This window comes from Thunnus albacares, chromosome 2 (assembly GCF_914725855.1).
Source record: "Thunnus albacares chromosome 2, fThuAlb1.1, whole genome shotgun sequence".
In the NCBI taxonomy this organism is placed as follows: Eukaryota; Metazoa; Chordata; class Actinopteri; order Scombriformes; family Scombridae; genus Thunnus; species Thunnus albacares.
The window spans coordinates 9,924,999-9,952,153 of record NC_058107.1 but is presented as its reverse complement, the minus strand read 5'-3'; the positions used below and the strand labels follow the sequence as shown (position 1 = coordinate 9,952,153).

The 27,155-nt window shown below is 42.2% G+C and overlaps 1 protein-coding gene across 11 annotated transcripts in view; it reads left to right on the top strand.

Annotated features, from left to right (window-relative positions):
- fbrsl1 (fibrosin-like 1) overlaps positions 1-27,155 on the top strand; it is a 292,064-nt gene that overhangs the window by 107,205 nt on the left and 157,704 nt on the right. For 10 of the 11 annotated variants that reach the window (XM_044365123.1, XM_044365157.1, XM_044365149.1 and 7 more), the window contains exons 3-4: positions 18,785-18,886; positions 23,332-23,367. In XM_044365123.1, coding sequence (XP_044221058.1) covers positions 18,785-18,886; positions 23,332-23,367 — 138 coding nt within the window. The remainder of the gene's footprint in view (positions 1-18,784; positions 18,887-23,331; positions 23,368-27,155) is intronic. The other variant, XM_044365192.1, reaches the window with a different exon arrangement.

The following is a 27,155-nucleotide window of genomic DNA, read 5'->3' as shown; positions in this document are numbered from 1 at the left end:
TATCAGCCTCCATAATCGTCAGAATTTGTCAGATATTTCATTTTAGAGCTTTTATCGGGCGATACCAATGACGTGCTGATAATATTGTGCATCCCTACTTTAAACAGGACTGTGATGAAAAAACAATAACTTCCATTTGGTTTGTTACCTGATTGGTAGGTTCACAAGAGTAAATCCAATGTCCCTGCAGAGGTTCAGAAAGTCAGCTATCTGTCCTCCAGTGCTGTTCCTAAACTAAACTTCAGAAGTTGCCTTTTGGGAAACCAGGGGGTCAGTTCTACTAACTACTTTGCAAGTAACCCTTTTAATTTCCATTTTCATTTTAATGCTTTGTTTCTAGTTGTTTCAGGAGTAGCTGCCTCCCTTTGATGCTGCTAAGCACGTGGCTATGCAGAACACTGAAGTCATTGTTTACTCTTCATCACTCTTGTATTTTTTATAACAGCATTCAAATACTACATGCAAGCATTTTTTGCACTACATGATGCTTGTTCACCTGGTTTAGCTTGTGGATGCAATTATTTATTTCAGTTTTGCATTGTACTCTGGCTGTGTCGCAATCTCAGCAAACCTCTCCACCTGCGTGGTGCCAGCCTGCAGTTCCAACATGTAGAATTCATGAATTAAATTAATGGTATTTTCATAAAATGTGTATGTACTTACACATTTATTTGTTAAATCACAGTTATAATGTACATATAGCCAATCTGGCTTTTTTTAATCTTGTTAACATTAAAGCATAACACTGATGAGACCTTACAAGACTAAACTGTAAAGGATTTTCTGTAGCCATAGCCTGATATGAAATATAATGGGCGTCAACTCCAGTCTTCTCTGGTGCAACATGTCAGAAACCAGAGATGGAGATCTCCTGACATTTTGCCTCTCTCTGCAGTGTTAATGCTGCTAAGCGGGCCTCGATGTGCCATCGATCTGACCCAGACGACCAGGCGTTCACATCCCTGTAAAAACACACTGGGGATGGAGATGTAGAGCAATGCGCCATGTCGTGTTTGCTTTGTTAGCTCCCTAAGGCCTGGCCTCCCAGCTCCATTTATCAGGAGTGTTTGCACAAGGGGGTAATTTGTAATATTCGCTTAGGGCTTTGGAGATAGAGCAGTGGGACAAAGGGTAGGAAGGAGATCAGCAGTTTGTTTTCTTTGGTCCAAACTGTAGTGGAAGTTTTATTTTGCAGCATTATTCAATTTAGTTTGTTTAGGCTCACCCAGGCAAGTTACAGTTACAGTGGTGTTCATATATTTAAAGGACTACCCCTGGAAAGTCTACCTTTTGACTAAACTTCTGAAATCACTCCTGCAACATAATCCACTAGTTTCACAACAACGTAGCTAAATAAACTACTTCCATGTCACACTATCACCTCCGCATAGCTCCACTGTTTGCCATAATTAGCATTTAACCCTTTCATGCATAATGGTCACTACAGTGGACAGCTATTCAAAAGCCGTTTTCTTAGATATGCATGGGTATGATGGTATAGCTGCACATCAGCCACCACAGTGGACTCTAGTGTGTCATCCCATGTTTAAAAAACATGACATTCAAATATTTTTTTTCATGACTAAAGGGGAATAAAAAAGAAATATATCTGTGAATTGACAGTTGTTCAGGCCATTTGCGTTTGATGTTTCTAACATTCCCTCTGAATGGAGACCAATAACAAAGTGAGCAACCTTGTGAAGTTTAGGTCAGAATGTACAGCTCTCCACTCTGTAAAATTAGAAATGTTGTGATGTTGTTGCAAGAGTGAATGGTCTTCAATAACACTGACCTTGCTTTTCCATTTGGCTCTTTACACTGTGGGATCTGGGCAGATGGTCTGAGTGAATCCACACATTGAAGAGAGAACTTTGCTTTTAAAAGGTTAAGGCAAGGCTAATGTAGGCACGTAGCCATGGCCTGTAAGATACAGTGTCACTTGTCTTCGGTGTCCAATTTACTGTAATCAGAGCTATGTTCCATGACATAATCACAGATACTGAAAATAATGTACCATTTTATAAATACAATGGTAGTAAATGCATAATCCTTAATATTCACTATTGAGTTTCCCAATGATCTAATCTTGTTTTGGTACACTGCCCATCCGCAGCACTGCTCATGTTCAACACAAAGTACAGTACTGTTTCACTTTGCACCACTTCCCCTCAGACATGAAAGTCTGTAGGTTTCAAGTGTGTCAGATTTGGATCTCGACCTTTCCATCTCATGACCACTGTGTGTTGCTTAAAAGCAGAGTGTATGTAAATGTTTTCTATTTTTCATCAGTGCATATAACCAGCATTCACATTTACAACCAGACCATGCTCAATAACTTCATCTTGAATCTTTATCTTTACCATTCAGTATGCACAGTCTTAATTTCGCTAAATGGAAAATATGTATATAATGGTGGTATTTTTATTAAAGATACATCAGAAGTATATTGTGGTTTTGCTTTGGAAATACCCCTCTGCGTCTTCATTTGGTCAGGTCCTCACATCTGCCTTTAATAAAAAGCCTCTGCTGTTGAAAGGCTGCAGTACACACTCTTGCAGCACTCCAGGTAACTGCACACTTACAGTAATCATACAGATGTATCTACAGTGAAAACTCTGCCATTATTATCACCAAACAGAACACAATTGTAGGCATTTATGTGCCCATACGGTGTCGTGGAAAACAGCATTTTGATCGCCATGGGATGTCACAAAGTAACTTCGCTCAACAGTGAAATGCAAAGCAGACATGGGCTCTGGCCTTGCAGCTGCTGCAATATAAAAGGATGGAGAGAGAATGAAAGAGAGTGGAGGATAAAAAGCCTTTCCATCCCTGGAAGGTCAAGTAGACAGGCAAGTTTACTATATCTCCCATCTTTGTGAGAATGGTTCTAGCAGAAATTCACTGAGCAGCAGTGTGATAGAAATCACAGAGAGGTAATGGTGGAGGTAGATGAGGAGTGGGGTGTTATCGGAGTCGTTTTCCTCACACTACTGCTGGCCTATGGATTTATGTGATTTGGCCCCACTGTCTACCTCTCTTTGATGAAATTCAATAGGTGGACATATGGCAAAGTGGTTCTAAGCCTTAAGATGATTGCTGGGTGTCTCCAGAAGTGGAAGAGTGTCTGGGAACAACTAGAGGATGTGTGCATCTGTGCAATACCAAAAGTGTCAATACTGATGTATGTTTTTGAAAGGTATTTCAAAAACATTTTATGGGATCATGACAATTTCCTTAGAGTGTTCTGATGTGTCTTCAATCCATAACACTTAACCATAGTCATCCATTAGGTGTGTCTGGTATTAAGCCTGTGATTTGGCTGTGCAGCAGCACAGTGTTAAGCAACAATCCAGGGTTAGGAGGTATCTGATCCAGGCTTGGCTTAATTGTTGACAGAGCACAGCCCAGGTAAATGTCAAGCAGGATCAGACTTCCTCACTCCATCCGTTCCTCTCACCATTGCTTTGTTATTGATTTAAGGCCAAATGTGGTCTCTGTAGATAGAGACCTGGCTGGCTGGCAGGTGAGGATAGCTGTGATTTGAATAAAAGACAATCCTAGTTCAAACAGCAGCAGAAAAGCCCTGGGGCAGATCAATCACACTCCTGCATCTGAGACACTGATGTCCAAACATATCGCAGTAGACAAATGTACGTGCCTGCTGAGATATTATATTGTTTTCATAATAGTCTGTGTTTTTAGAGGCATTTCTTTTGTTCCAAAAACATTCGCATTCACACATTCCAGGGTTCTTCCACCTCTGCCCATATCATCTTTTTGTCACATGTAAGTGAAACAAAACAGTAGGAAGGATTGTACTGTAATGCCAAAATGTTTAATATGCAGTTGAACATGTGTTTAACTTTCAATAATCATACTTGAGATTCAAGGAGTTTGGAGTATTTATTTGACTGTACAGGTATATAAGTATATAGATGTGTCATCAGCATAGCAGTGAACATTATTATTTATTCTTTACTATTACACATGTATTTGTACAGAAAACCCATCAAAACAAAGAAACAAACTTCATGTGGGTCCTCCCCAAAGGGCACAATTCACATCATAAACAGAAAAGCAAGCAGAAAAACAAACCAAAATAAAAAAAGAAAGTAAATACTGCATGTGTAAAGGTATGTACTGTAGACACTAATAACTAACTTTTCAGAATTACAAGTATCATATAGTCAACTGGATTGAAAGCTATGCCTATGTCAAATTGCAGTGCGGTGATAAGTTGGTCAACAGGTCTTAATTATGCACAGCCCCTACTTTATTTGTATGGTGAATACATCCCACCTCCATCTACCTCCCTACTTTTGTGTTCAGAGCGCCATCAACAGTAGCAGGGTGAGGGGCTCTGGACCTCTGTGGCCCCCTTCAGGAGCTGGTTGTTTTGGTTATGGTGTTACTGTCTAGTGGACAGATCCTCCTCCACCATCCTCCAGGCCTCCCTTCACCTCCTGGGCCAGGCTGAGGCTTTGAAGGCTAGCTGTTGAGATTCAGCAGACAGACGCCTCCTCTGGGGAGCTGACATCATTAGAGCAGAGAGCATATCCCAGCTCCTATTCAGCTTCAGCGAGGGAAAGAACGAGATAAAGAAAGAGAGAGGGATACAGAGAGGAAGAGTGGAGGGCGGGTTTAAGCAATGCAAGGTCAAGATCGTGGCACAATTACCCTGGCAGAGCCGTGCCCTGGGAGGCCAAAGCCCCTGACTTCTCACCCTGCCAAGGTCGCCCAGGCCGCTCCTCAAGACAATTAGCCTCCCAATATCCTCCTGTCGTTTCCACATTCACCGCTCACCTCCCTCTCTCTTCCCCTTCTCCTCCTCCGCCTGCTCTGCTAGGTAGTTCATATGCTGTGAGTCTGTGGCAGTCATTTCCATACTGTGGACATTGTGTTTTCCACATCTGTAACTCTACATGTATATGTATGCGAGTGTACTTTACTGTCATAGTGTGTTACTGCTATCAAGTGGTGCTGCGAAAGTTCCTCATGTGCATGTACGTACTCTCACCCTCGCGCGTGCACACACAAGCCCAAACAAAGCCCTGATACATGAAGGAGACAGAAGCGACACATTGTGTTTTCTTGGGTGCTGGAAGTGGCAGAATGTCAGTCTGCATACTGTAATGTATGAGTGTTCACTGCTGCAAGGGAGGGGCACAGCGGGCCAAAACAGAGAAAAACACAACAGCGAGACAGTCAGTTGTGAATTTGGGTCATCTTTGGTTTTCTTCATGACCCTATTGTAAGACTTCATGTTCACAGCGACATTTAAGATAGCCTGTGCTGTATTGAAAAAAAAAAGGTGGGTAGCAGTTAATGTAGCTGGTTTTCTTGTATTTTGGTATCCAATATGAAAATGGGTATCGAAGTATTTTAAAATATCTTCCCATATTGAGGTTGTTGTCGAAAAACACAAAATCTGCAGGACAACCGAGAGCTGCCAAATCAAACATTGAAGACCATCCAAATAGTCCAAACAGATGTACTGAATGAACACAGACAAAATACCTTAAATATTTCCACTCCAGGAATTTCCAAACATTCTCATTAGCTCAATTTTGTCTATCCAGGGGAAACTATGACATTTTTGAGGTGTATGATTTAACCAAAACAGCTAATAACATCACTCAATCCTCCTCTGTCCAAGCTACCATTTAATTAAGCCATGTTAACTTCTTACACTATTAAGTGGCACCGTTTTAGAGTTAGACTTTGTTTATCCCCTGGACTGTTCCGTTTGTTCCCAGTCATGGGGGGGATACAGGAAACAGCTTCATCCGAGGGGCCTTGCCAATTAGAATGCACAGTGAATCCCCCTGTAAGCTTATTAAATCACTATTATCCCTATTAACACAATGGACATGATCCTCTTCTACCAACTGCATCCTCATTTTATGTAGTGTACATCGCGACAAGCAGCGGCTGTCAGATCATCTAACGTCGTGAATGTGCTCACACACACACACACAAGACACACACATAATTGTGCGCAGACACTCCCAGATAGCGAAGCTCAAATCCCAGCACATGTCAGCGTTTTGAGGGATCATATAGATGCAAATGCAGCCATGTAATTGCACAAGCAGTAGATCTGCGCTCTCTAGGCTGGATGCTGTCATGTCAACGGCTGATTCCATCTGCTTTTCATCCTTTTTTTCTTTTTTTTTCCCTTTCCAAGACCTGATTTCCATACCAACCCAAAGCTTTAGAATCCTCTCATCTTATCTGCTTTCCTTCTCCTTCCTATTCCGTCTCCTCTTCCTCTTCCTCCTCCTCCTCGATCTCCTCCACCAACCTGTCTCTTCTTGTCCAAGCAGGAGTGATGGAACTGACAGCAAAGAGGCAGATGTCACAGCCAAACACCTAAATGACAGGGAGGAGACCTCCTGCGTAGTTTCTCCTCTCCTCTCCTGAAGTTTGCTACAGATTTCCAGTCCCCACATTCACCCAATCTCAACTATCCCTGCATCGCTTCTTCCATATGTGACATGTACAAACTCTTTTCATGTGTGCACAGTTCAGTTTTGTGAGGGGAATCCATCAATCTTTCCATCCCTCCCCCTCTCCTTTTAGTCTACTTCACTGGTCTCCCCCTCTTTTCTTCACCTGTATTTCCCTCTCTGTCTCTCCTGACCTCCCATCATTCTCAGCAGCCTTCATATTTGTGCATGTCAGGTTCATGGGTTTTACATCTGGTCTTATAAGTATTTAAAACAAGTCCTTATGCAGGAGATAGATAAAAGCCAGTGTGACAGCAGTCTGATGCGCTACCAATCTACCAATTTGCTGCAAGTCAAAGGAGTGATGATCCTGTGCTTGAGAAAAAAGACTTGGCTAAAAGGGATTGTGTGGAGGAGGACTGTACCAAGACTTTTTTTCTGTTCATTATGATTGGGATGATGTTACATTGCAATTGCATATGTAAATCACAGAACTTTCCTTTTGTATCTGGTAATCACATACACTGTTCTATGCCTTTTTTGAGGGAATGAAACATATTTGCAATTTCACCTCATAATATGGCAATATGCCAGTGCAATGTAACAATGAATACCTTGTCTATAAAATTCATAAAATTGTCATGTCATAAAATTGGACATTATGAAAGGGTTATCTTTTGTAGAGGGGGAATCTGTTGTTTTTACAATATATCCACATGTATTTATTTAACTTTACATTTGTGTTATGAACCAACAACATGGTTGAAAAAAGAGAGTTATAAAGTTAGACATAACACAATTGTTTAGAAGAATGAAATATTGTTGTTTCAACTATATTTATCTTTGCATGATAGTTTAGAGTAAAAATATGCTAAAAACAATATAAAGCATAAAAATCTACATAATTGTGAAAATTAAAGAAACAAAACTATCAAAGTTCATACAAGCTTTCCAAAAAGTTAAACAGGATACAGACAGCAAGAATGTGTGACTGTAACAGGTGAAAATACAAAGGCTGTACTGGTAAGCAATGAGGATGCTAGATGCTATTTAGTACCAGGTGCAATCATTTTACCCTCAAAACTATGCTGTGAAACTATGTTGTTTGCAAAAACTTTAACTCTGAACAGCCACATCCATTTAAATAGTTATTTTTCACAGGAGATATTTTGACTTTTCATAGCAAGAATAGCACAGATGGAAGTAATAGAGCTCCATTAAGTATCCCAGTAAGCCATTCCTGTGATCCAGCATGGAATGCAGTCGATATTAAAAAGTTACTAATTACACCTGTGCTTTTCTGGTATGACATGTTAAAATGTCAGGCATGAAAAATAGTTTGGCAGACTGAGTTGGAAGAAATGGAGTTGCCTTAATGTAAGTTAGGTGGTTGAACAAACTTCACTGGAAATTCAAACCACATGAGGAGACATCATTCGTCATTGGCATCATTCATTTATGTGTGAATTCCTCCTTAAATTCTGCAGCATTTGATGTGAACCAGGCTTTGCGAGTTTGTACGTTGCAGGAAGAAAGCAACGTGCAGATTTTTTACCCCACCACTAGCACCTTTATCAATGTTAGATTTCATGACTACATAAGCAGAACCTGTTAGCATGTTAAAATGCTAATATCAGAATGTCAACATAGTTTTTAACATGCACGTTAACATGCTAGCCTCAGGGCTAGTTAACATGCTAATATCAGAACGTCAACATCCAATAGTTGTTCAAATGCAGTTGTTAACATGCTAGCCTTAGTGCATGCTAAAACAGCAAGTAAGCTTAAAATGCACCATTGATTAGTTCAGTAAAGTATGACAAGATATCTCTTTTAGTCAGGACATATCGACTTTTCAAACACAGGTTGATAATAGCTGCATATTATTCAAGTATGTCAGTGCAGGCCTCAAGGCATGCTGGCTGACTAGACCTAAACAGAGCCATCCTTAATGTGACTAATTACTCATGTGCTTGCCAATACAATAACATGTGACAAGACAAAATGCTATGAAAAAAGCGTAATTAGATTTGCACCTGTGAAGCTGAATCTTAGAAATCCTAAAATAGTGACCATACAGAGGATTAACCCTTTTTCAAAGTAAGCCTGACAGGGCCACTAGTGGGGCTATAGTTGGCATAAAGAAAAAAGATGCTTTTCAGGTGAGCACTACCAGTCTGCATGTTAACAGTAAGATTCAGGTTTTTACAGAGTGTGCGTTGAAAACATAGAGATGTTCAGCATACATGGGGGTAAAGAAATGTCCATTTACATACAGATATGCACATTATATCACATAAACAGATGCATTTAAGCATTTGAGCATATACAAATGCATACACAAATACATTATGTATTTTAGCACATATAGCATTTCCATACACTGAAACGTTCCAGCACATACACACACAGATAAATACATGAGGGTATGCCAGTACACATACACACACTTCAACTCTCCTACCTCCTCATCCCCTCCAACACATAACACTTCCTCTGAAATTCACTGGCAGTGTGTGCTGTGCAGGCATGAGATAACGTCCCAGAAGTTTTCCAAGGGCAGGACGAGTACTCAGACATCAGAGGGAAGCCGCGTCGAGCCGAAGCTGATTCATTACATGTGTTGCATCTGCCTCCTATTAAAAAGCCCAGAGCACTCTGGCTGTCTCTCCCGGTCTCTCTCTCTCTCACTCTCTGACTGCAAACTACCTCCTGCCTCTTCGCCTAGACCTCATCTCTCTCTCTCAAAAACTCCCTCATTCTGTCTCTTTCCTCTCTCTTCTGATGACATGCCTCAGCTCCTCACTAAGTCTTACATATTACAGTAGCTCTAGCATGCAGTACTATAGTATAAAGTACAATCAATAGGGGTGACGCTAAGGCCGATACAAATATTTTTGGATCAAAGCTGTCCCTAACATGGAAGATTGTGCTGAAGGATATGCTGGCATAACCAATCAATCGATTATCAACCAATTTTAGTTTATCACAGATATGTTGGTGTTGGCATATGATAAGTAAAAGGAATTACAATCAAACTGGCAAAGTTATGTTTGAGATCAGTTTCAACCAGAGAAATGACCTGTTTATTTGTCCAAATTTAAAAAAAATCTCACTTCTTGGTCACAATGCTTTAATAACTAAATCAGTTAAATCCTTGTCAAACAGTTTGTTTATGTGAAAAGTCTAGTTCTAATGTCCATAAAACAGCTCTGTCATTTACATTTGTCATTTGTATTCAGAACAAAGTGCTCTGTCTGTCTGGTAGAGGTGTGAAATACATCACTGTTGAATATTTTCAACAGTGGCAGATTTAAAAGCCTTTATAAACTGGCTATATGTTGGACATGTATTGTAATAGAAAAATGGACATGGTGAAATTGTAGTGGAATATTTCTTCAAAAATCTAAATTGAAATACTAGTGAAACAGCTACTACCACTAACATAATTGCATTCTTACCTGTAAGTGGAATCTGATTAAGATGTGAGCTGTAAGGGCTTTCCTTAGATAACCAGTGTAGGATCAATTACACAGAGACACTATATCATGTGCGTCATTTAAGAAATGGGCATAGATGTCATATAGCCAGTTTTTAGTCGAATTTATTGTTTTAAGGCCTTTCAGGATCTGTGCAGTGGGAATGAAGTGTAGAGGCAGGTGTGTGGGAGTGTCACTGACTGACATTGACATTAGAAAAATGTGTATGTAAGTCAAAGTGATCAAGGAGAACACAATTTGAAGGACCTCTTTGGCCATTTTTGTCCTTGGTCTGCAAAAAGAGACATACAACACTTTTTTAAAAATAAAAAATAGGAAAAACTCCAAATCTTGTGTTGAGTTACTCTTGGTCATTCGTCGATTGCTCATTGGTCAGGACTTAGGCGATAACATATTGATTAGGAAACACTGCACGATTTTACTCAGACATTCCATTAAAGAGCCATTTCCTGACTTGATTAAAGAACACAGTCTAAAGTTAGACAGATTGGAAGTTTCAGACTGTTCTTCATCTCGCATTTTTTTAATCACTTGCTCATTTCCTTTACCCCACAATCTCATCTTCAGTGTTTTAATTATGTCGTGGTGAATGATAGCTAGTTTTACGTTGTGTGTGTGTGTTTGGTGGACTTGTTAAAAGGGGCCTTTTTGCAGCGCGTACGTTGGCTTCAGCTGATAATTATTTCAGATTACATTAGAGGAAATTAAACATTTCTTAAAGTATGTGTGAGGGTGACAAAGTTATCAAGTGTAGTCGCAGGAGAGAGTGTGAATGTTGCACTTCCAAAAATGTAATTTTTCAACTGCTAATAAGATCATTTTCAAGTGTTAAAAGATAATTAATGGTGTTACATGAGTTGAGCAGAACTGGAACCTCTAGTACACAGATCAGTGGTACATACTGGTCAATGATGAAAGTAATTGGTGGTGAAATATGCGTAAATTGACAAAGCCAAAGTGACATGTAAGAAACAAATTAATAATCACCTACACTAACGTGATGTGTGAAGTATTCTAAAATTAAGTTTGGGCTGATACTAGTGCTGGAATCCAGTGTTGTATCGATTGAACCCTATAAACTTCCTGATTCAAAAAATACTTATGATGTCCTTATTTTGTAATGATCCTATGACTTTCTGTATCACATTACATATATTTGGACTTGTTTATTATTTATAGAGAGCATTATTTTCTTTGATTTTTAGCCAACTTGGGAGTGCAAGTTGTGAAAATCTTTGCGTAGTCAGACATTCTGTCATTGCGACATCTGTCTGGACCACTGATCTGTCCCACCTACAGACTCTTATCAGCTGATAAGAGTGTTTACGCCAGCCTTATCTCTGTCCATTTGAGGGTTATGGAGTTGAGAGTCATAACTGATAAATCCTTTCCACATGAAACTGTTGCCGAATCTGTGATTGATGCCGCATACCTACAGTTATTATGGTCACGGTGTTACACTTTGACCTGCATGTAGGAGGCAAATTTTATCTCACACTTCCAGACATCTCAAAGATACAATCAGTAATTTGGTTAAAATATAGCCTGTGTCACATGAAAAAAAAAAAAAACATAGATCAGTTTTAGTGCTTTGCTCTTTCTCTTTCTCGAAAGAGTCTTTGGCCCTTTACTTGGTGGAACTATTTTACAATCATAACTACTTATCAGCTGATAATTTAGCTAAACAGTAACCCATTAATCTAATAAGCATTAAATTATTTTTTATCCTACAAGAGCATTTATCATTAGTGGTTAACATCAATGGCATGTCTTTGTGATATGGATACAGGATGCCAATGAGGTCATGAAGTTGTGTGTAAACAATATTAATTAGATAACAACATGCTTTTTGGTCTATGCAAAAAGCTTTCACGAATTATCAAGTGAAATGAAATGAGCTTTTATGCTACACATTCAAATGATTTTTTTTAAGGTTAACACTCATTTTCTACAACAGCTATTCAGAGGGTGAGATTATACATAGTATATACAGTATTTTTTTCTTTTTTATTTCCCCATGCCTCCCCATTACCTTGAAAATACTCTTGCTGATATAATTACAGCATTGAGAGCTACGACAGCACACACTTGAAAATGAATGAATAAATTATTCTCTCATTCTCTCCGAAAGGTTTTTCTGACCACTAAGTGCAAATGTGGCATTTCCAGTGGCATGTACCACAACCTCAAGTTGTTTTACTGCAATTTTGAGTGTGCCCTCTTTTTTGAAAGCCAAAGTGAACTTTGACTTGCAAATAATCATGTTGAGTAAAAAAAAAAAAAAAATACAACCTTCAAAGTTAACACCATTTGAATTTCCTTGTTAGCATGCATAAATCTTTTGCAAAATGCGCTCACTGCTTTAAGTGCTTTAATAGTGTGCACAAAAATCAAAGCCGTGCATTTCTTGCGAAGCAACAAGAGAGGAGGAAGATCTGCATAATGTTGGGTTTCCAACCAGGAAGAGCAAAACGCAGATTCACAGCATCGCTCCCTTGCTTTCCTTCCAATAACATCATTAGCATTTTGACATCATCGGTCTAATTGTTGTTGGTAGCTCTGAGAAATGCTTGCCTTGGAGTGGGAGTTGGGAGGGGAGAAGGGGGCTGGGGTGTTGCTGCTGTAAGGCCTTGTGCTTATCAGTGCAGGGCAGATACTGTTCCTATGGTCCTGGCTGACAGGTGAGGTGAGTGTGTGTATGTGCGTGTGTGTGTGTCTGTCGGTTGCGGTTGTCAGTGGACCCCCGGGACAGGTGCTGAGGGATGGGTTCGTATTTGGGAGCAGGTGCACCCTCCCCTCCCACCCATCCCCCTTACTCCTCTCTTGTTTTGTTCCCTCACTCCCCCAGGAGGCATATGGTGAGAGTGATTGGAGAGACCTGGAGCCCACAGGGAGTGCTCCTCTCCCCAGTTCATCTGTTCCAGACGGGGCCCTGCGGGACACTCAGGCTCTCCTGAGGTCCCTGTTGGCTGGGAATCAGGCCGAGGAGGCGGCTTCGCTTTCAGGATGACTGCTTTGTTACAGTGCTGGGCGGTCGCAGTGGCCACCCCAGTTAGTTTTACACTGTGCAGCATTCTACATCACAATTTTGTGCACAGGACATTAGATCACGCCCTCTAATTTGTTTGCTTCGTACATCATTTGTACTCATGTGTTGCTTTTATTATGCTGACTCTTGTCATGTCCTGGTGTCATTGCTTGGAATAGAAACGCCATCTTGCTGCGATTTCACAGGCTCATATTTGTGAACCAGCTTACAAATGTGATGTAGTTCTGAGTGCACTAGGAGAGAGAGTTATGGGGACATTTTAGGCCTTGTATAATATGTGTACCCCTTTTTATGTGGTCATTTATTATAAGGTGAGCTCTATGAATAATGTATGATTAAAAGGCGTAATGGATACACTGGGACTCGTCAAAATAAAAGCAAAAATCCATTTGCTCTCCCTGTAGTAAATCCACTCGCTTGTCCTTGGGCTAATTTCCAACTTGGGACTTGGTGGGGGAGTGAGTGCATGTCTTGATAGCGATTTCAAGGGAGGGAGGTGTTGGTGGTGCTGTAGAGTGAGAGAGAGAGAGAGAGAGAGAGAGAGGGAAAAGAGGGGGGAGGAGGAAGAAAAGTGAAATGAGACATGGATGAGGAACAAAGCCAGGAACACCTCTTTCTCTTGATGCCTCCCCCCCTTCATCTCACACTATCCCCAACTCTCTCTGTCTCTCCTTCGCTCTCTCCCATCTCTGTCTCTCACCATCTTATAGCTCCTTCCCCCTGCCTCTGAGCAGCTGCCACTTCTGAGCCTGAAGAAAATGAAGGCAGATGAATCAATTTGGCCTGTGGCCCTAAAGTGCACTTGTCTGCACCCCAGCCTGGGCGGGGGGGATAATGAGCCGATAGATTGAGCCGGTGCTGGAGCCGGCACTGAGCACCGAGGTGCCTCCGCCCGCCACACCACTGGGCCCCCTCACATACACACACACATACGTACACACAGCGCTGATGCCTCCCTGAGCAGCGGTAGCAGCCTGTCGTTGGGTTAATGGGGGTGAGGGTCCTTTGCGCAGGACACTTTTCAGAACAAATTAGAGGAAGGATCTGTATCCGTCCTCTTCAGCCCTCCCTTCCCTGTATTGCCCCTCATCTCCTCCCCGCCCTGTGCATGGGAAGCCCAGAGAGCAGAGAGGAGCGTGGTAGTGCGGAGCAGAAGAGCATCGAGGCAGCTAGAAATGAAGGAGTGGACGGGGGGCAAGGTCCAGGATCCAAGGGTAATAAGGATTGACGCTGGGACAAGGCTGAGGCACAGCCTCCCTTAGCGCTGTTGACAGGTGACGGCAGGCTAGGGAGAGATGAGGCAGAGTGAGAGGATCTGGAACAGGGAGAGGAAAAGCGAGGTCAGGAGTAACAGCTTCTTTTATTCAAGGAGGGAAAAGGTGGGAGATCACGCAGTCATCCGATGCCCCCTCCCCCGCCCCCAAACCTCCTGCAAGGTGAAGGAGGAGGGAGGATCAAAGGAACAGGACAACAAAGCATCACCCAACAGCCTCTAGCCAGCTCCCTGCTGACAGGCTGCAGATTGATCGACACTGCAAGGAGAGTAAGGAAGAGTGAGAGGGAAAGGAAAGTTAGCCAAGCCTAGCATGAACTGATGTGAACCACTACTGTCTCTGTCAATGGCTTGACTAGCCCTTCTAAGCAGGGGGGCTTTGGGTTAGCGCAGTAGGGTTAGAGTAGTATAAATGAGCAGACCCAAGTCGGCACTACTCAACTTGGGGGGAAATTAAGATGCTGGAGGGCCCTTTGAAGATAATTAAAGAGCACAGAGCGGCAGCCTCCAGAGAGGGACTGCAGACATGTTCAATACCGAGACTAATGGAGCTAATTTCCAGTACATTATTCATGTAAAACACAGGCCCTTACTTAGCTATGTTTTTTTCTGCGTATCTTCTATCTGTTGTCTTTAGGCAAACTGTCCCACACACACACACACAGATTAACCACTTTCACTTGTTGCTTCAACCTGATTACCCTTGTCCAATACTGCATGGGTAAAACTTCCAACTTAATTCACACAAAAAGAAAACAGAAACTATAGCTCCCTAAAACAGCCAGGTGGCAAAGAACAGCTCCCCCAGGGCTACCCACAGTGCATTTCAAAGGCATTACCTCAAGCATAGTGGAAAGGCATTGTGACCTTGAACTGTGTCACCACTTGCAACCAGTCACATCTCAGTAGAGATTAGCCCCACCCTCAAGTTCACTAACTTGTCCTTTAACATTAATGAGTGGACAAAAAATAAAAAACAACACATGAAAGCTGTACAGTTGGGAGCTTAGGGCCAATTAAACACCTCCCCAGACAGGAAATTAGTCCCTGCCTTAATCACAGGCAGTCAGGGTTGCCAGTCTTTTGTCGGAGTTGGTGAATTCCTGCCTAGATCAATTGCTCTCCTGTCCCGTTGAACAGCGGCTCGGGTAACGGTCGTTGCACGCTGCATCATTAACCTAGGTGGCTAATTAGACGCTGTGCTCTGATCAATAGCCAAGTTGATTGCTGACTGGGTAATGTAGCGGCAGGCCCCAGAGGAGATGGAAACACTTTGTGCGCCTTCAGGAATTTGTCAGCAACACTGATGCTGGGTAAACAAAGTAATCAACAGCTGCACTTGACGGCGACGTGATGCCGACTGTACCCCGATGCTCTGTCTCTGCCTCCCTGCCTGCCTGCCTGCCAAGGAGGATTGCTCTCTTTGTGCTTTCCTTGAGAGAAGGAAATCAAAAAGGCCACCATCTATTTTGAGATTCAAGGAGTGATTAGGCTGACAGGTAGTCGAGAGAGAGTGAGAGAGGCAGAGGGAGAGGCGGGTAGAGGTGGAAGTCAAACCTGATTAGGCCCACCCGCCAGGTTTCTCTCCCTTCCATCTCTACACCCTGATTGCTTAGTGGCAGCTCCCTCCTCTTCTCCACCACACTCACCCCACCCCATCCCCGTCCTGTCACTGTTGACCTCAGTGCACTGCTAATGCCCCTTGGCCAATCAACATGCTTGCCCTGGCGGCGGCAGGGTAATTAAAAGGGAATTGTGTCTACTTGGCATGTGAGCTGGTGGGCACAAGGGTAGACAAACACTCTCTCTCTGCCGCCATGCCTCCCTCCCTTTCTCCCAGCCAGGTGGTAGCGTACAGGACCTGTCAGATTAGCTGATGACCCTTTTAATTCTAGCCCAGCCGGGGGCCATAATTGATATTTACTGGGAAAGGTTAATTGTAGCAGTGATCTGCTTAAATTACAGTGGAGATCAGGAGACTGGGGCCAGCCAAGGCGAGTGCCACCAGGGGAGCTGCTACACGCAAACTGCTAGTCAAATGGATTACACCCCGCGGCCATCGCCACTGTACTCCAAGGTGGGGAAGCAGCACGGGACTTTGTGATTGGTTGGTGCAGCACCAGCGCAGAGTCTTCCTTGCCGAGCTCGCCAACCTCCCATCTGGCTGGGAATTTGGAGGCATGCCAACTGTGGGTCTGGATGGGCTGTAATAAAACATTGGCATTAGGGTTACCATGATGTGGGTGGCTGAATGCGACTACTGACATTTGTACATTTAAGCTGCTGATAAGTGATATTTTGTGCCAGTATTTGATATTCTATATTAATGTGACCATTTTTAAGACCATAAAACTGCAGAAATAAAACGAAAATGAAAGCATTCTCTAAAATGTGTCGGTAAAGGTGTCGTAAAGTCTTATCTACTCACAATTGATGCTACATATTTTTTGTTTTCTCTTTTTTTTACTGACCTCAGTAAAAAAAACAACTGAATTGTTTTTGGCCCTGCAAAGGTAAAGAATGTGCATAAACTATGAGGGAATGGAGTGGATGGGGATTTTAGACAGAATTCAGCAGTGGATCCAGACTTTTTACTGACTCTACCTGTGCAAAAACATTATATTCTTTTTTGTACTGTATGTAGGTCAAGGCTAAGGTAAGCACACAATACAAACTTGTAGCTATGCTAGACACAGTATCCCTGGTGCGAGGATACGTGCACTAAAAATGACGTCATTGCGTCTTTTGTGTCAAGCACGAAGGCTCCACAAGTTGTCATGGTGCTTGGTCATGCACATCTGAATTTTTTTAACTAGGGGTGCACTGCCAATTCTGGTGGAGCTGGGATGGCTGTCCCTGTTCATCAAACATCAAGAGACGGATAACAATTTCGATTTGGAAGTAATCGATGGTAATTACAGTACACAGATGCAATATGTCAGTGTTTACTACTGTTGCCATGCAGCCTACTTTCCTTTACTTACGCTCTCGCTATTGTAGTTCATTTCGTGTTTCTTTTATAGCATGTGTTCTCTTTTACGTATTGGCAGAAAGTGACCAAACAAAACAGGAAAATAATTTTAAAGTTTTGTAACAACTCATTCAATGTCGTGATACGCAGAACAAAGAACAACAAAAAAAAACAGGTGGTGTTGCAGGTGTTTTTGCTACGGCCAGTTCTGCTTTGCATTTAACCAAAGCACAAACTGACACTGAGCTGTGAAGCAGCACACCAACTCTGCGTTCCCCTCAGTTTAAGAGTAGAAGGACCATGGCTCATTGAAAGTCAGTTGAAGCCATTGTAGTTATGCTGTTTTGCTATGAGTTGTTTATTGATCACAGAGAGTGACAGGAAATAAGATGTGACTTAAATTTGTGTCCACTGGTTGTAACATTTTTTTGGCCTACTGATGGTTTTGTTTTGCAATTTGATTTAATGCAATGTCTGAACTTTTGATATAAGATGAATAGCTCAGGTCTTCGGTGGCTGTGTCATATTTAAAGCCAAAATATGATATATAATTATCATATATAATGTATTATAAATATTGGTTATTGGGTATTGAATATAACCAACAAATTCAAACCTATGAATGTGTCAGAGGTCATTTAAATGTCAATGCACAATCCAAAAAGCACCACACTGCTGTTTTGACAAGAAACCAAGTGTATTACCTATGTTCTAAGCTCTATGTCACCAAATCAAATAATATTTGATAATTCAATTATCATAATAACAATTATTCAATTATAGTTCATTAATATTAGCCACTTTTCTACTGGTTAGTGATGAGTTAGTAGAAAAACAACTGCACTGGTGTTTTTGCATTTATACATAGCCTACATTTCTGCATTACCATTTCTGTACATCGACAAGGTATGAAATCAACCTAGGTAATGCACCATAATGGACATAATGCTCAGTTTTATTAAAGATTCATTAGGGTTACATCTTGTTGCATGGCATTCATGTGCTGGTGGTAAACTCCAACATTCAGGATAGAAGAGTCAAGAAAAGCAGTTTTTAAAATTTCCTATGAATGTGTTTATTGGCTCCTCATGTATTAATAATTAGATATATGCTACTTTATGTTGTGTGAAAATCTTCCTCAGATGGATAATAGAAATGTATTTAAATTTACTGTTGTTGCATCTGAATATATTTATAAAGGAGCAACTGAATACATCTACATGATAGTGTAACTTTGGCAAACATTTGGTTTCACAGTAATGTAAAGTGCATTTGTATTAAACTGGCAAACCAACGCTGGCATGGTCTATTAATAACAATGTTATTCTTTCTTGTCATTTTATTAAAGTAATAAGCCACTCTGCAGGGATTTACAGTGATATTGGAGCAGCTTTTAGGAATATAGTTTATGCCTCTCCAAAAATTGACCATAAATCACTGCTTCTCAATATATATACCTTAGTTGTGAATGTAGCAGTTTGATATGTGGTAAGTGCATGACTTGAAGATGTCTTCCTCTTTTTTCTGTGTCCCCTGCAGATCAAACCTTTGGCACTACGTCCAGTCAAAGTCAGCGAGGATGAGACGATGCAGGAGCTCAGCCGACCGCACAGGAGCAACTCTAAGGAGCAGCTCAGTGAGGTGAGACCTTGGACGAGACTTTTCCCTTTTTCACAGACCTCCTACAGAGAGCCAGGCTATCCACTTTCACAGGCCAAGACAGGGGACCTCTGAGGTGGAATATAGAGAGTGGGCGGACGACAGCAACATTGAGACTGAGATCAGAGGGCAGCTGGTGCAGTAGCTCCTGCTGTTTCCAGCTCTCACCTCATAAATCCCCTGTGTATTGGGAAAAAGACTGGTTGGCTGGCAGTTCATAGACAGGAATGATTAGGCCAGTCACACAGCATCACCTAGTTGGCCTGGCATTATTTAAAGCATGGCGCAGTTAAATGTAGACATGACCTAAAGCGGTTCAGCCAGGTGTGGGCCGACCTCGCTGACCCCAGAATGGAATGAGTTAAAAATACTGTTCCAATTATCGCTGCGCCGGCATCCATATGCCAGCCCATTTAGAGGATGAGTAGGTGGCAAAGGAAAATGGAGGCCAGGCATTGGTTCAGCGTAAGGGATGAAATAATGCAATTTAGATACAGGGGAAGTAATGAGAATTTATGCAAAATCCCAAGCGGCTCATTTTAAATGAATGTAGAAATATGCTTCCTAACTAATGCCTGTCAAGCAGGCCTCCCAAACCTAACTAAATTCAATCAGACTGTTCATTTAGCTGACGAAAGCAGGAGGAGAGAGAGAGAGAAAGAAAGAAGGGGAGGAAAAATATGCAGGCTTCCTTTTCCAGCAGGGGTAAAATGATGGAAAGAAAAAGATTTTAATGAACTTATTAAATGCATTGTTTTAAGCTATTCAGCATTCCAATTGAAAATCCACCCTGATTTAAAAAAAAAAAAAAAAAAAAAAAAAACATCACCCAGCCTAATTTTTCCCATCTCCATCCTTCTTTTTTTCTAAGCCTCACTGTTCTGTTTCTCTCGTGCACAGTCCCCCCTCTTCCTCTCACACTATTTCTCTTGAATTTGTGTAAAAGGATGTCTTTTAATGAAAAAGTCAGGAGGAAGAGGCGGGCTTGTCAGATAAAAGACCGACGCCAGTTGACAGCTCTGACAGGGATATACGACAAGAATGAGAAGGAGGAGGCACGGATGAGGGGGGGTGGTAGAGTGAGGGTGGAAGTGGTGGAGGTGGTGTTGGTGAGGGAGGGTACTGTTGAAAATTGCGTGCTGTAATCGCCAACGGTGTTAGATGTGGCATGTCTCTCTAATCTTCAGCCAAATAAAATGGTGCACAGACGCTGATCGTTGTAGCCATGCCATCCATATCTATCCATCTCTCTCCCTCTGCCTGTCTTGCTATGTCTCTGTCTGTCTGTCCGTCCGTCTCTCTGCTGGCTCTTGTTTTCCACTAAGCGAAGGCCATGAAACACACAGCAAGATTCTTTTCCAACACCATGTCACCATCTTCCCTATATTTCTTATTTTTTCAGCTCCATGAAATCTCCGCCACCACACTGAGAGCTCTGCTAATTTTCGTAAAACATGCTCCACCACATCAAAGTGGCTCCCCAGCTTTAAGAGCTCTTAACTAATGATGCAGCGTCGGCAACGAGTAAAATGGATTTCTCTTGTCTTACCGCCAAAGGAAATAGAGACAAATGCAACATGCGGACGCACCCGCCTGCCTGCCTGTAAAAACAGTCATGCATCAATTTGGGAGCAGGGGGTAAAAAAAAAAAAAAAAAAAATGCAGGGGATGCTGTTTGTTCATTGCCATGGTTGGGTCTTTATCTGTTTATTTTGACTAGGTAATTGTGCCTGTGGTGCAGCGGTGCCCCGGCACTAAGCCACACAGGGATTAGGGAAATGTGAGGTGGTGGAGGGGGTGGGTTCCACTGCATCTGGGTCCTGCAGAGGAGAGGGTGGCAGTTGTGGTGCTGTCAGGGTCTCTACCACCCCCCTGTATCCACCCACACCCACCCACATGTACCCCAACCCACCCACCTACCTGATTTTCCTGACATAGAGGGCATACATGCTTGCATCCCTTGCCTCCCCATGCTCCAACGAGCTCCCATTGGCCCACCTCTCCCTGCGATGACAAAAATCAATAGTCTGGGTTGGGAAACGATGGACTGGACCCTCCCCTCTTGTTGCCATGTTTTTCTTTTTACTTGTTTTCTCTCTCTCTTTTTTTTTTTTTTTTTAGTAAGGAGAGTGGAGGAGGGGGCATGGAAATGGGGAGAGGATTAGGGGGTGGATTTAGCAACATTTCTCTTCTCCGGAGCTGTTTAGTTAACCCTTAAATGCCGCCAGCATCCGCCCCATCCCTCTCGCCACCAACCATCATAATCACCATACACACACACACATGCACACACAAACACACACACTCGTCCTACCTCCCTCCCCCACACTCCCTCTCTGGGGCGGGTTCTTAAATCCTTTTGAAGTCCTAAGCGCTGCAGAAATCCATTGAGAGCCATGTATAATGGCTTTTAAGAGAGAGTGTTTAGCTGTATGCCGACCCTATGGCTTATGAACCGCTGGCGTTTTAATGGATCCCCCCTTTCCCTCCCCTCTTTTCCTCCCTTCACCAGCACTAAATCCAATGGATTGTCCCTCATTATCATTTAAATAAGCCTCTCTTTTTACTCAGAATGCTCCAAGTTGAATGAACTCTACATAGTAAGGCTAATTCCAAATGGCCTTGGCCTCCCACTACCTATGCACATATGCACTCACACACACACAAACACATGCATATACTCACAACGTGCACACACACACACACAGACAACAGACCACATTCCCACTGGAACACACTTTTGGCCCTTTTGTGTCCACAAATTTTGCCTTCTGTGCAGTTCTTCCTCCCCTCTTCTTTGGCCTCCTCCTTGATCGTGGTAGTGAAGGGAGCAGAGAGGTTGAGCAGAGCGGGAATAGCCTTTTGATTCCCGCAGAGCCTGCTTTCCGGTTCATGGCAGGACTCCTCCCTAATCGTCACCACAGGAGCCGTCCTGCGAATCAGAGGGGCACACAGGCGTTGATGAGGGCTGAGGCCTAGAGCAGGTGTGGAAGAATGGATGAGGGGCACTGGGAGGGTGCAAAACAAGGGAGGCAGTCGTGGTGAAGGTGTGGGGGAGGTCGTTTGGATTGAAGGTGGAACTATGGATGAAATTGGTCTAGCAGAAAAGTCCCCTCCAGAGACCAGGGGGGGAGAAATTGCCAATCTAGACAGAGGAATAAAAGCAGTGAAAAGTGGAAGTGGAGGGAGGGATTTGGAGATTGGTATTCGTGCTGGGCGCTGACAGACAGAGCCAGAGAACAGAACAAAACCCAGCCTTTTCTGTCTCCATCCTGCTCTTGTTCAGCATTTAGAGGACTGCATTAGAAAACACAGGAGGAGCTTGATCGGCCAAATCACCTCCCTAAAACCATGAAGAGATATTTATCCTGAGTACAAAAGGGGCTGATATAACAGAACGAAGAGCATTTGGTTTGGATACGAAATTGGATAGTCACCATTTTAAAAAAGACACAAATGCAGCACAAAATGTTCATCAAATGTTAAATGATGAACATGTCTTCATGTTTGCAATGATATTTGTCTTATAAATCATGTAAATTATTTTGGAAATAATCTCTTCTTTTAATGTGCACTATATTTGTAGATTATATGTTAAAAAAAAAATCTCCCTGGTTATCCAGAAATCCCTGTTGATGCTGCTCTTATTCATTGCTGTTTGTTTTGAGGGCAAAACAAATACATGGAAAATTATAAGATGGAATAAGAGGAGAAGTCAACATGTTCAGCAACCAGGGTATCTGAGCTGTCACTCACTCTCAAAACAACAATTTCTGTATCAAGGTGTGTTTTATCATTTTATCTACTGATGCAAATGATGGATTCACTCCCATGTGTCTGTCAATGTCAGATGGCACTTTTGACAGCACAGAAACAAGTGAATTCACACAAATAAATGTTGACACTTAATCTGGACCCGGACTGCTGCACATCACCTGTATTACAGTGTGTGTGCCACTCTCTTCATTCATTCTCTAGCTCGCTCAACCACCACTGCTCTCTCTCTCTCTCTCTCTCTCTCTCTCTTGCTCGTGTTCTCAGCTTGCAGCTGGGGAGGAGGGGCCAACTTTGAATGCTATGTTTACACACACCAACCGACAAATCTTGCATAGTATACCTTTGAAATTACTATTATGCATCATTTTAATTATAGTTTTACCAAATAATTATGTTTTTTTTACCATGTATTTCTAAGACCACTCAAATAAAGTCTCTCAGCAGGACCTGTTTAGAGGGGGTGCCACTCAGCTACCCCCGTGGTGGAGGCCAGACTGTATGGGAGTGGTGTGCGGATGTGGGGTACATGGCGGGGCGGGTAAAAGGTTAACGTGAATATTGATATTAAAGCGGCGCTGCTTCATCATGTCTGTGTCAGCGAGTGAAACGCTCCTTAAAGGTCATCCCTGTTCTCCTCTCTCTCCCTACAGAGTTCCACTCACTCGCTGTCAGGCCGCGGCTACTCGGTAAGTGACATTTTCATGCTTCATAGCTTTACGGCAGAATTACAATCTCCAACGACCCGCTTTATGGCCCCGGCACTCGACATTTTAATTATGTTAAATAGAGTAATGGAGAAATCATGATATTAGGAACATTAATTCTGGCTGACTGACTGATTAAATTGTGGGAAGGTGTCCTGCGCTACCTTGGTGAAAAGAGCCTTGTTTTATTGGCATCGATCAGCACCATTCGCCGGTGCTGCAATTTGGCTGTCAGAGTTTTATGTCTTCCTCCAGTGACTGTCAGTGGAGGATCCCTTTTGCTCACATATCTGACAATATGCCTAAAAGCCTTTTAAAAGCCCCCGCATATATGCAATAAATACAATTTCATAGCAGTTAAACATGTCTGGTGATTTGTTGGAAACAACTGACATGTGCATTAATAGGAGTGTAGCAGCCAATAATGTAATAACTACCATTACTGTAATTACTGCCAATAACATAATCATTTTTCCGTTCTTGATGTAGTAAAAGTTGATAATGTAATAACTGACCAATGATGTAATACGTTTTCTGAACTAAAAACATAATAACTTTTTGCACATAATGTAATAAGTTATTACATTATTGGCTGGTTATTACATTATTAGCTGAGTTAAAAAATCATAAAAATGTAATAACTGGAGCCATTAATGTAATAATATACTTATATCACTTTATTAAAGTTTTATTTATTGGCTATATACTGACACAGTTGAAGACAGGCAGTTGCCTGAGAGCACAAAGGGAAACATGAATATTGATATTTAGCAGCTGATTCTCCGTTTTCTACCACTTACACTTGTGGCATTGTAGAAAAAGCCTTAAAGGTGTTTAAGATTTGTGAAACCTTTATTTTACTTATGAAAACAGAAAAAAGGATGATTTCACTGATATTTTTCCATCCAGATGACATTAGACCCAGTCCAGATCAAAAACCACTACATTTGTTCCCTTTGTTCTCTCAGGCAACTACCTGTCTTTTACTGTGCCAGTGATCAAACCAAACAGCCAATCAAAGTTGTTGGTCAGTATTCTAAGCAACCAATCAAAGGAGCAGACTGTCTATTCCATCCCCGCCTCCAAAGTCTCAAAAGTCAACTTGACGAGCGAGCAAATGTTGAGCAGTTGCGAGTGCGTAGGGAGTGTCGAGCTTGCGCTTCTCACAGCCGCGTGCTTGCGGGACTGCATTTGTGCACATGGAGCAGAAATGCTATCTCATGAGGATGCTTTTCCACTTGTGGATACTGTTCTGTGCACATGTATCACATGCACGTGCCTGGTTTTTATGTGCGCGTGTTTTGAAACTATGTTTTCTCAGAGTTAGGACTAAGATTCAGGGGTCAGGATGGGTCAGGTTTTTAAGCAGCTATTTGAAAGTAAGTAAGTAACAACAGTAAGGGTAAGTGCTGCAGAAGTCTGACACGTATGAAGTAATAAATAAAACTTAAACATAGTGATATAAGTATTACATTATGCGCAAATTACATCATTGGTTAAGAAGTTTTATTACATTATTGGTAAGTTATTACATTATCAATGGAAAAGTTATTACATTATTGGCAGTTATTACATTATAGATAGTTATTACATTATTGGCTGCTACAAGGATTCAGTTAGATGTGTTTTCGTCATAGAATATGTAAAGTGTTGTTCAAGGTAAATGTACCCAGGAGGAATATTTAGTAATGCCTTGAAAACCGTCAGCCCAATCCTTTCAAACATACACTATCTCACAAATTGTCAGAGCAGAACTATTTTTATCTCTTGAAAGCATCTGTTGCCTTGCCCCAGTGCGTTTTCGAACCGTAAATTTGCGCTCTTCCCCTCCCATTGTTTCAATGATGTGTCTAGTCTCTGGGTAATAGAGACAGCGGTCGTCCTTTATGTCCTTTGCTTAAAGGGGAACTCATAAGAGGAACATTCTTTAAAGTGTGCTACTTTTAGCTGATGAGTGGCATATGGCAGTTCTTATTGCAGCTTGGAAGCAATCATCCAGACAAACAAAACAACTATAAATGGTTTGTCATCGTTAATCTGCCTCAAAGGACTGCAGTTAAAGCGCTGAACAAAGCTTAACTTCAAAAGACATTGATCTCTGTGCGATCTTTTTTTAAAATTTTGTTTTAATAGAACATGTCACATTCCTATTCCCCAGCGGCTGCATGCTCACAGATGGATGAAAACAAACAAGACCTTCCAAAAAAGCATGTGGAGCCCTTTGGCTCGAGCTGTCAGTTTGAGTCGGCAGGGAACGAGGCCTTCTCTTTATCTGAAAGGAGGAAGGGGGAGTCACAGGGAGAGGGCAGAAATGGATGTGGAGGGGGCTTGGTGGGTGGTGGTGTGGGGGCGGGGGCATTGTGCAAGCATAGTCCAGTAACGAGGGCAGGAAGTTTCATGTTGTCTGGCTTCCCTTTCTGGCTATCCAATGGTGCTATCTGCAGCGTTTGTAGCCTCTGGGCACCTCCTGGGTGCTGAGCTCTGACTCTCAATCTGCTCTGCTGCCGGGCCCGCTTGATTTCAGGGGTCTCCTTATCTGTAAGTGCTTCGAGGCTTTACAGTATGATGGTTTCGAAGGTGGGGGGGGGGGCATGGGGTGTGGGGGTTGGGGGGCTCCATGGAACTGCTAGGCAGAGGCTGAGCGGGTATGGGAGGAGGAGTATGACTAGGATAAGGCCAGGGGCTGGTTAGAGTGTTATGGCTGGAGGAAAATGAAGAGAGAGGCTATGTACAGTATGTGGGTGGAGGGCTGTTTGTGAGGTGGGGAGGGGGGTCAACGAGGCAGGCGCAGAGGTGCAGGCAGCACCACTGGCTGCCAACAACACGGACGGGGCTATCTGCTGCTTGGCCCCTGGCACTGATCGCCATCTACTGCTCCTCCTCTCCACAAACAATTGAAAATCAAGCTGGTGGATGGGGGCTGGTTATCTGTCACAAGGCACTAAGAGGTAGAAATGACAATCTCTCCCGACAGTTTGTTTTCTACTTCTATGGGGGATAACGCCTTTTCTTGTTTATGCTTCCATATGTCTCCTTTCTTATGTTGCCTGCCAGGCTTGAATGGCCTCATTTGAATGGTTTACACAAGAATGTAAAGGAAGCTTTGGGGTTTTAGTGCCAGACTCATGAAAAGGGAAAATTGGAGCCAGCAGAGTGTTTTGGACTCAGCAAATACCTTTATGCTGTGTTAAAATGCTTACATAGAGAACACATTGTCTGCTTTAGTTTAATCAATCTAACAGTGAAAAAATGCTGCACATACTATAAATGTAAGTCAGTACATCATCTGCACAGATTCTGCAGAAACATGACATGTATCCTCGTCATTCTGTTATACTTTGTTTCATCTCATTTTCTTTATTTCATTGTTTCTTAAAAGACAAAGCTAACAGAGAAACTTCAAAAAGGAATTGCCTAACTAATATTTCATCACTGAGTGACAGTTAAAAAGTTGCTAACTGAATGCTTATTGAATCCAAATGTTGGTAGTGCTTTCTAGTGAATTGCTAACACTACAGTGTAACTTCAGTTTACACTACAGTTTGCTGACATTCAATACTTTTACATTTTAGGATTTGTTTTTGGGAAATGATTACAGAAAATTACTCTCAAATTAGCCTGATAGGCTAAAAATACTGGCCGTTGACTCATTCTTGCAAAGGGAACACAGCAGTCAGACAATGGGAAACTAAAACACTATGAATATTATATACAGCACATACAGTAATAGCAAACCAGTTTAAGTGCTAATATAGAATTATTTCAGTTTT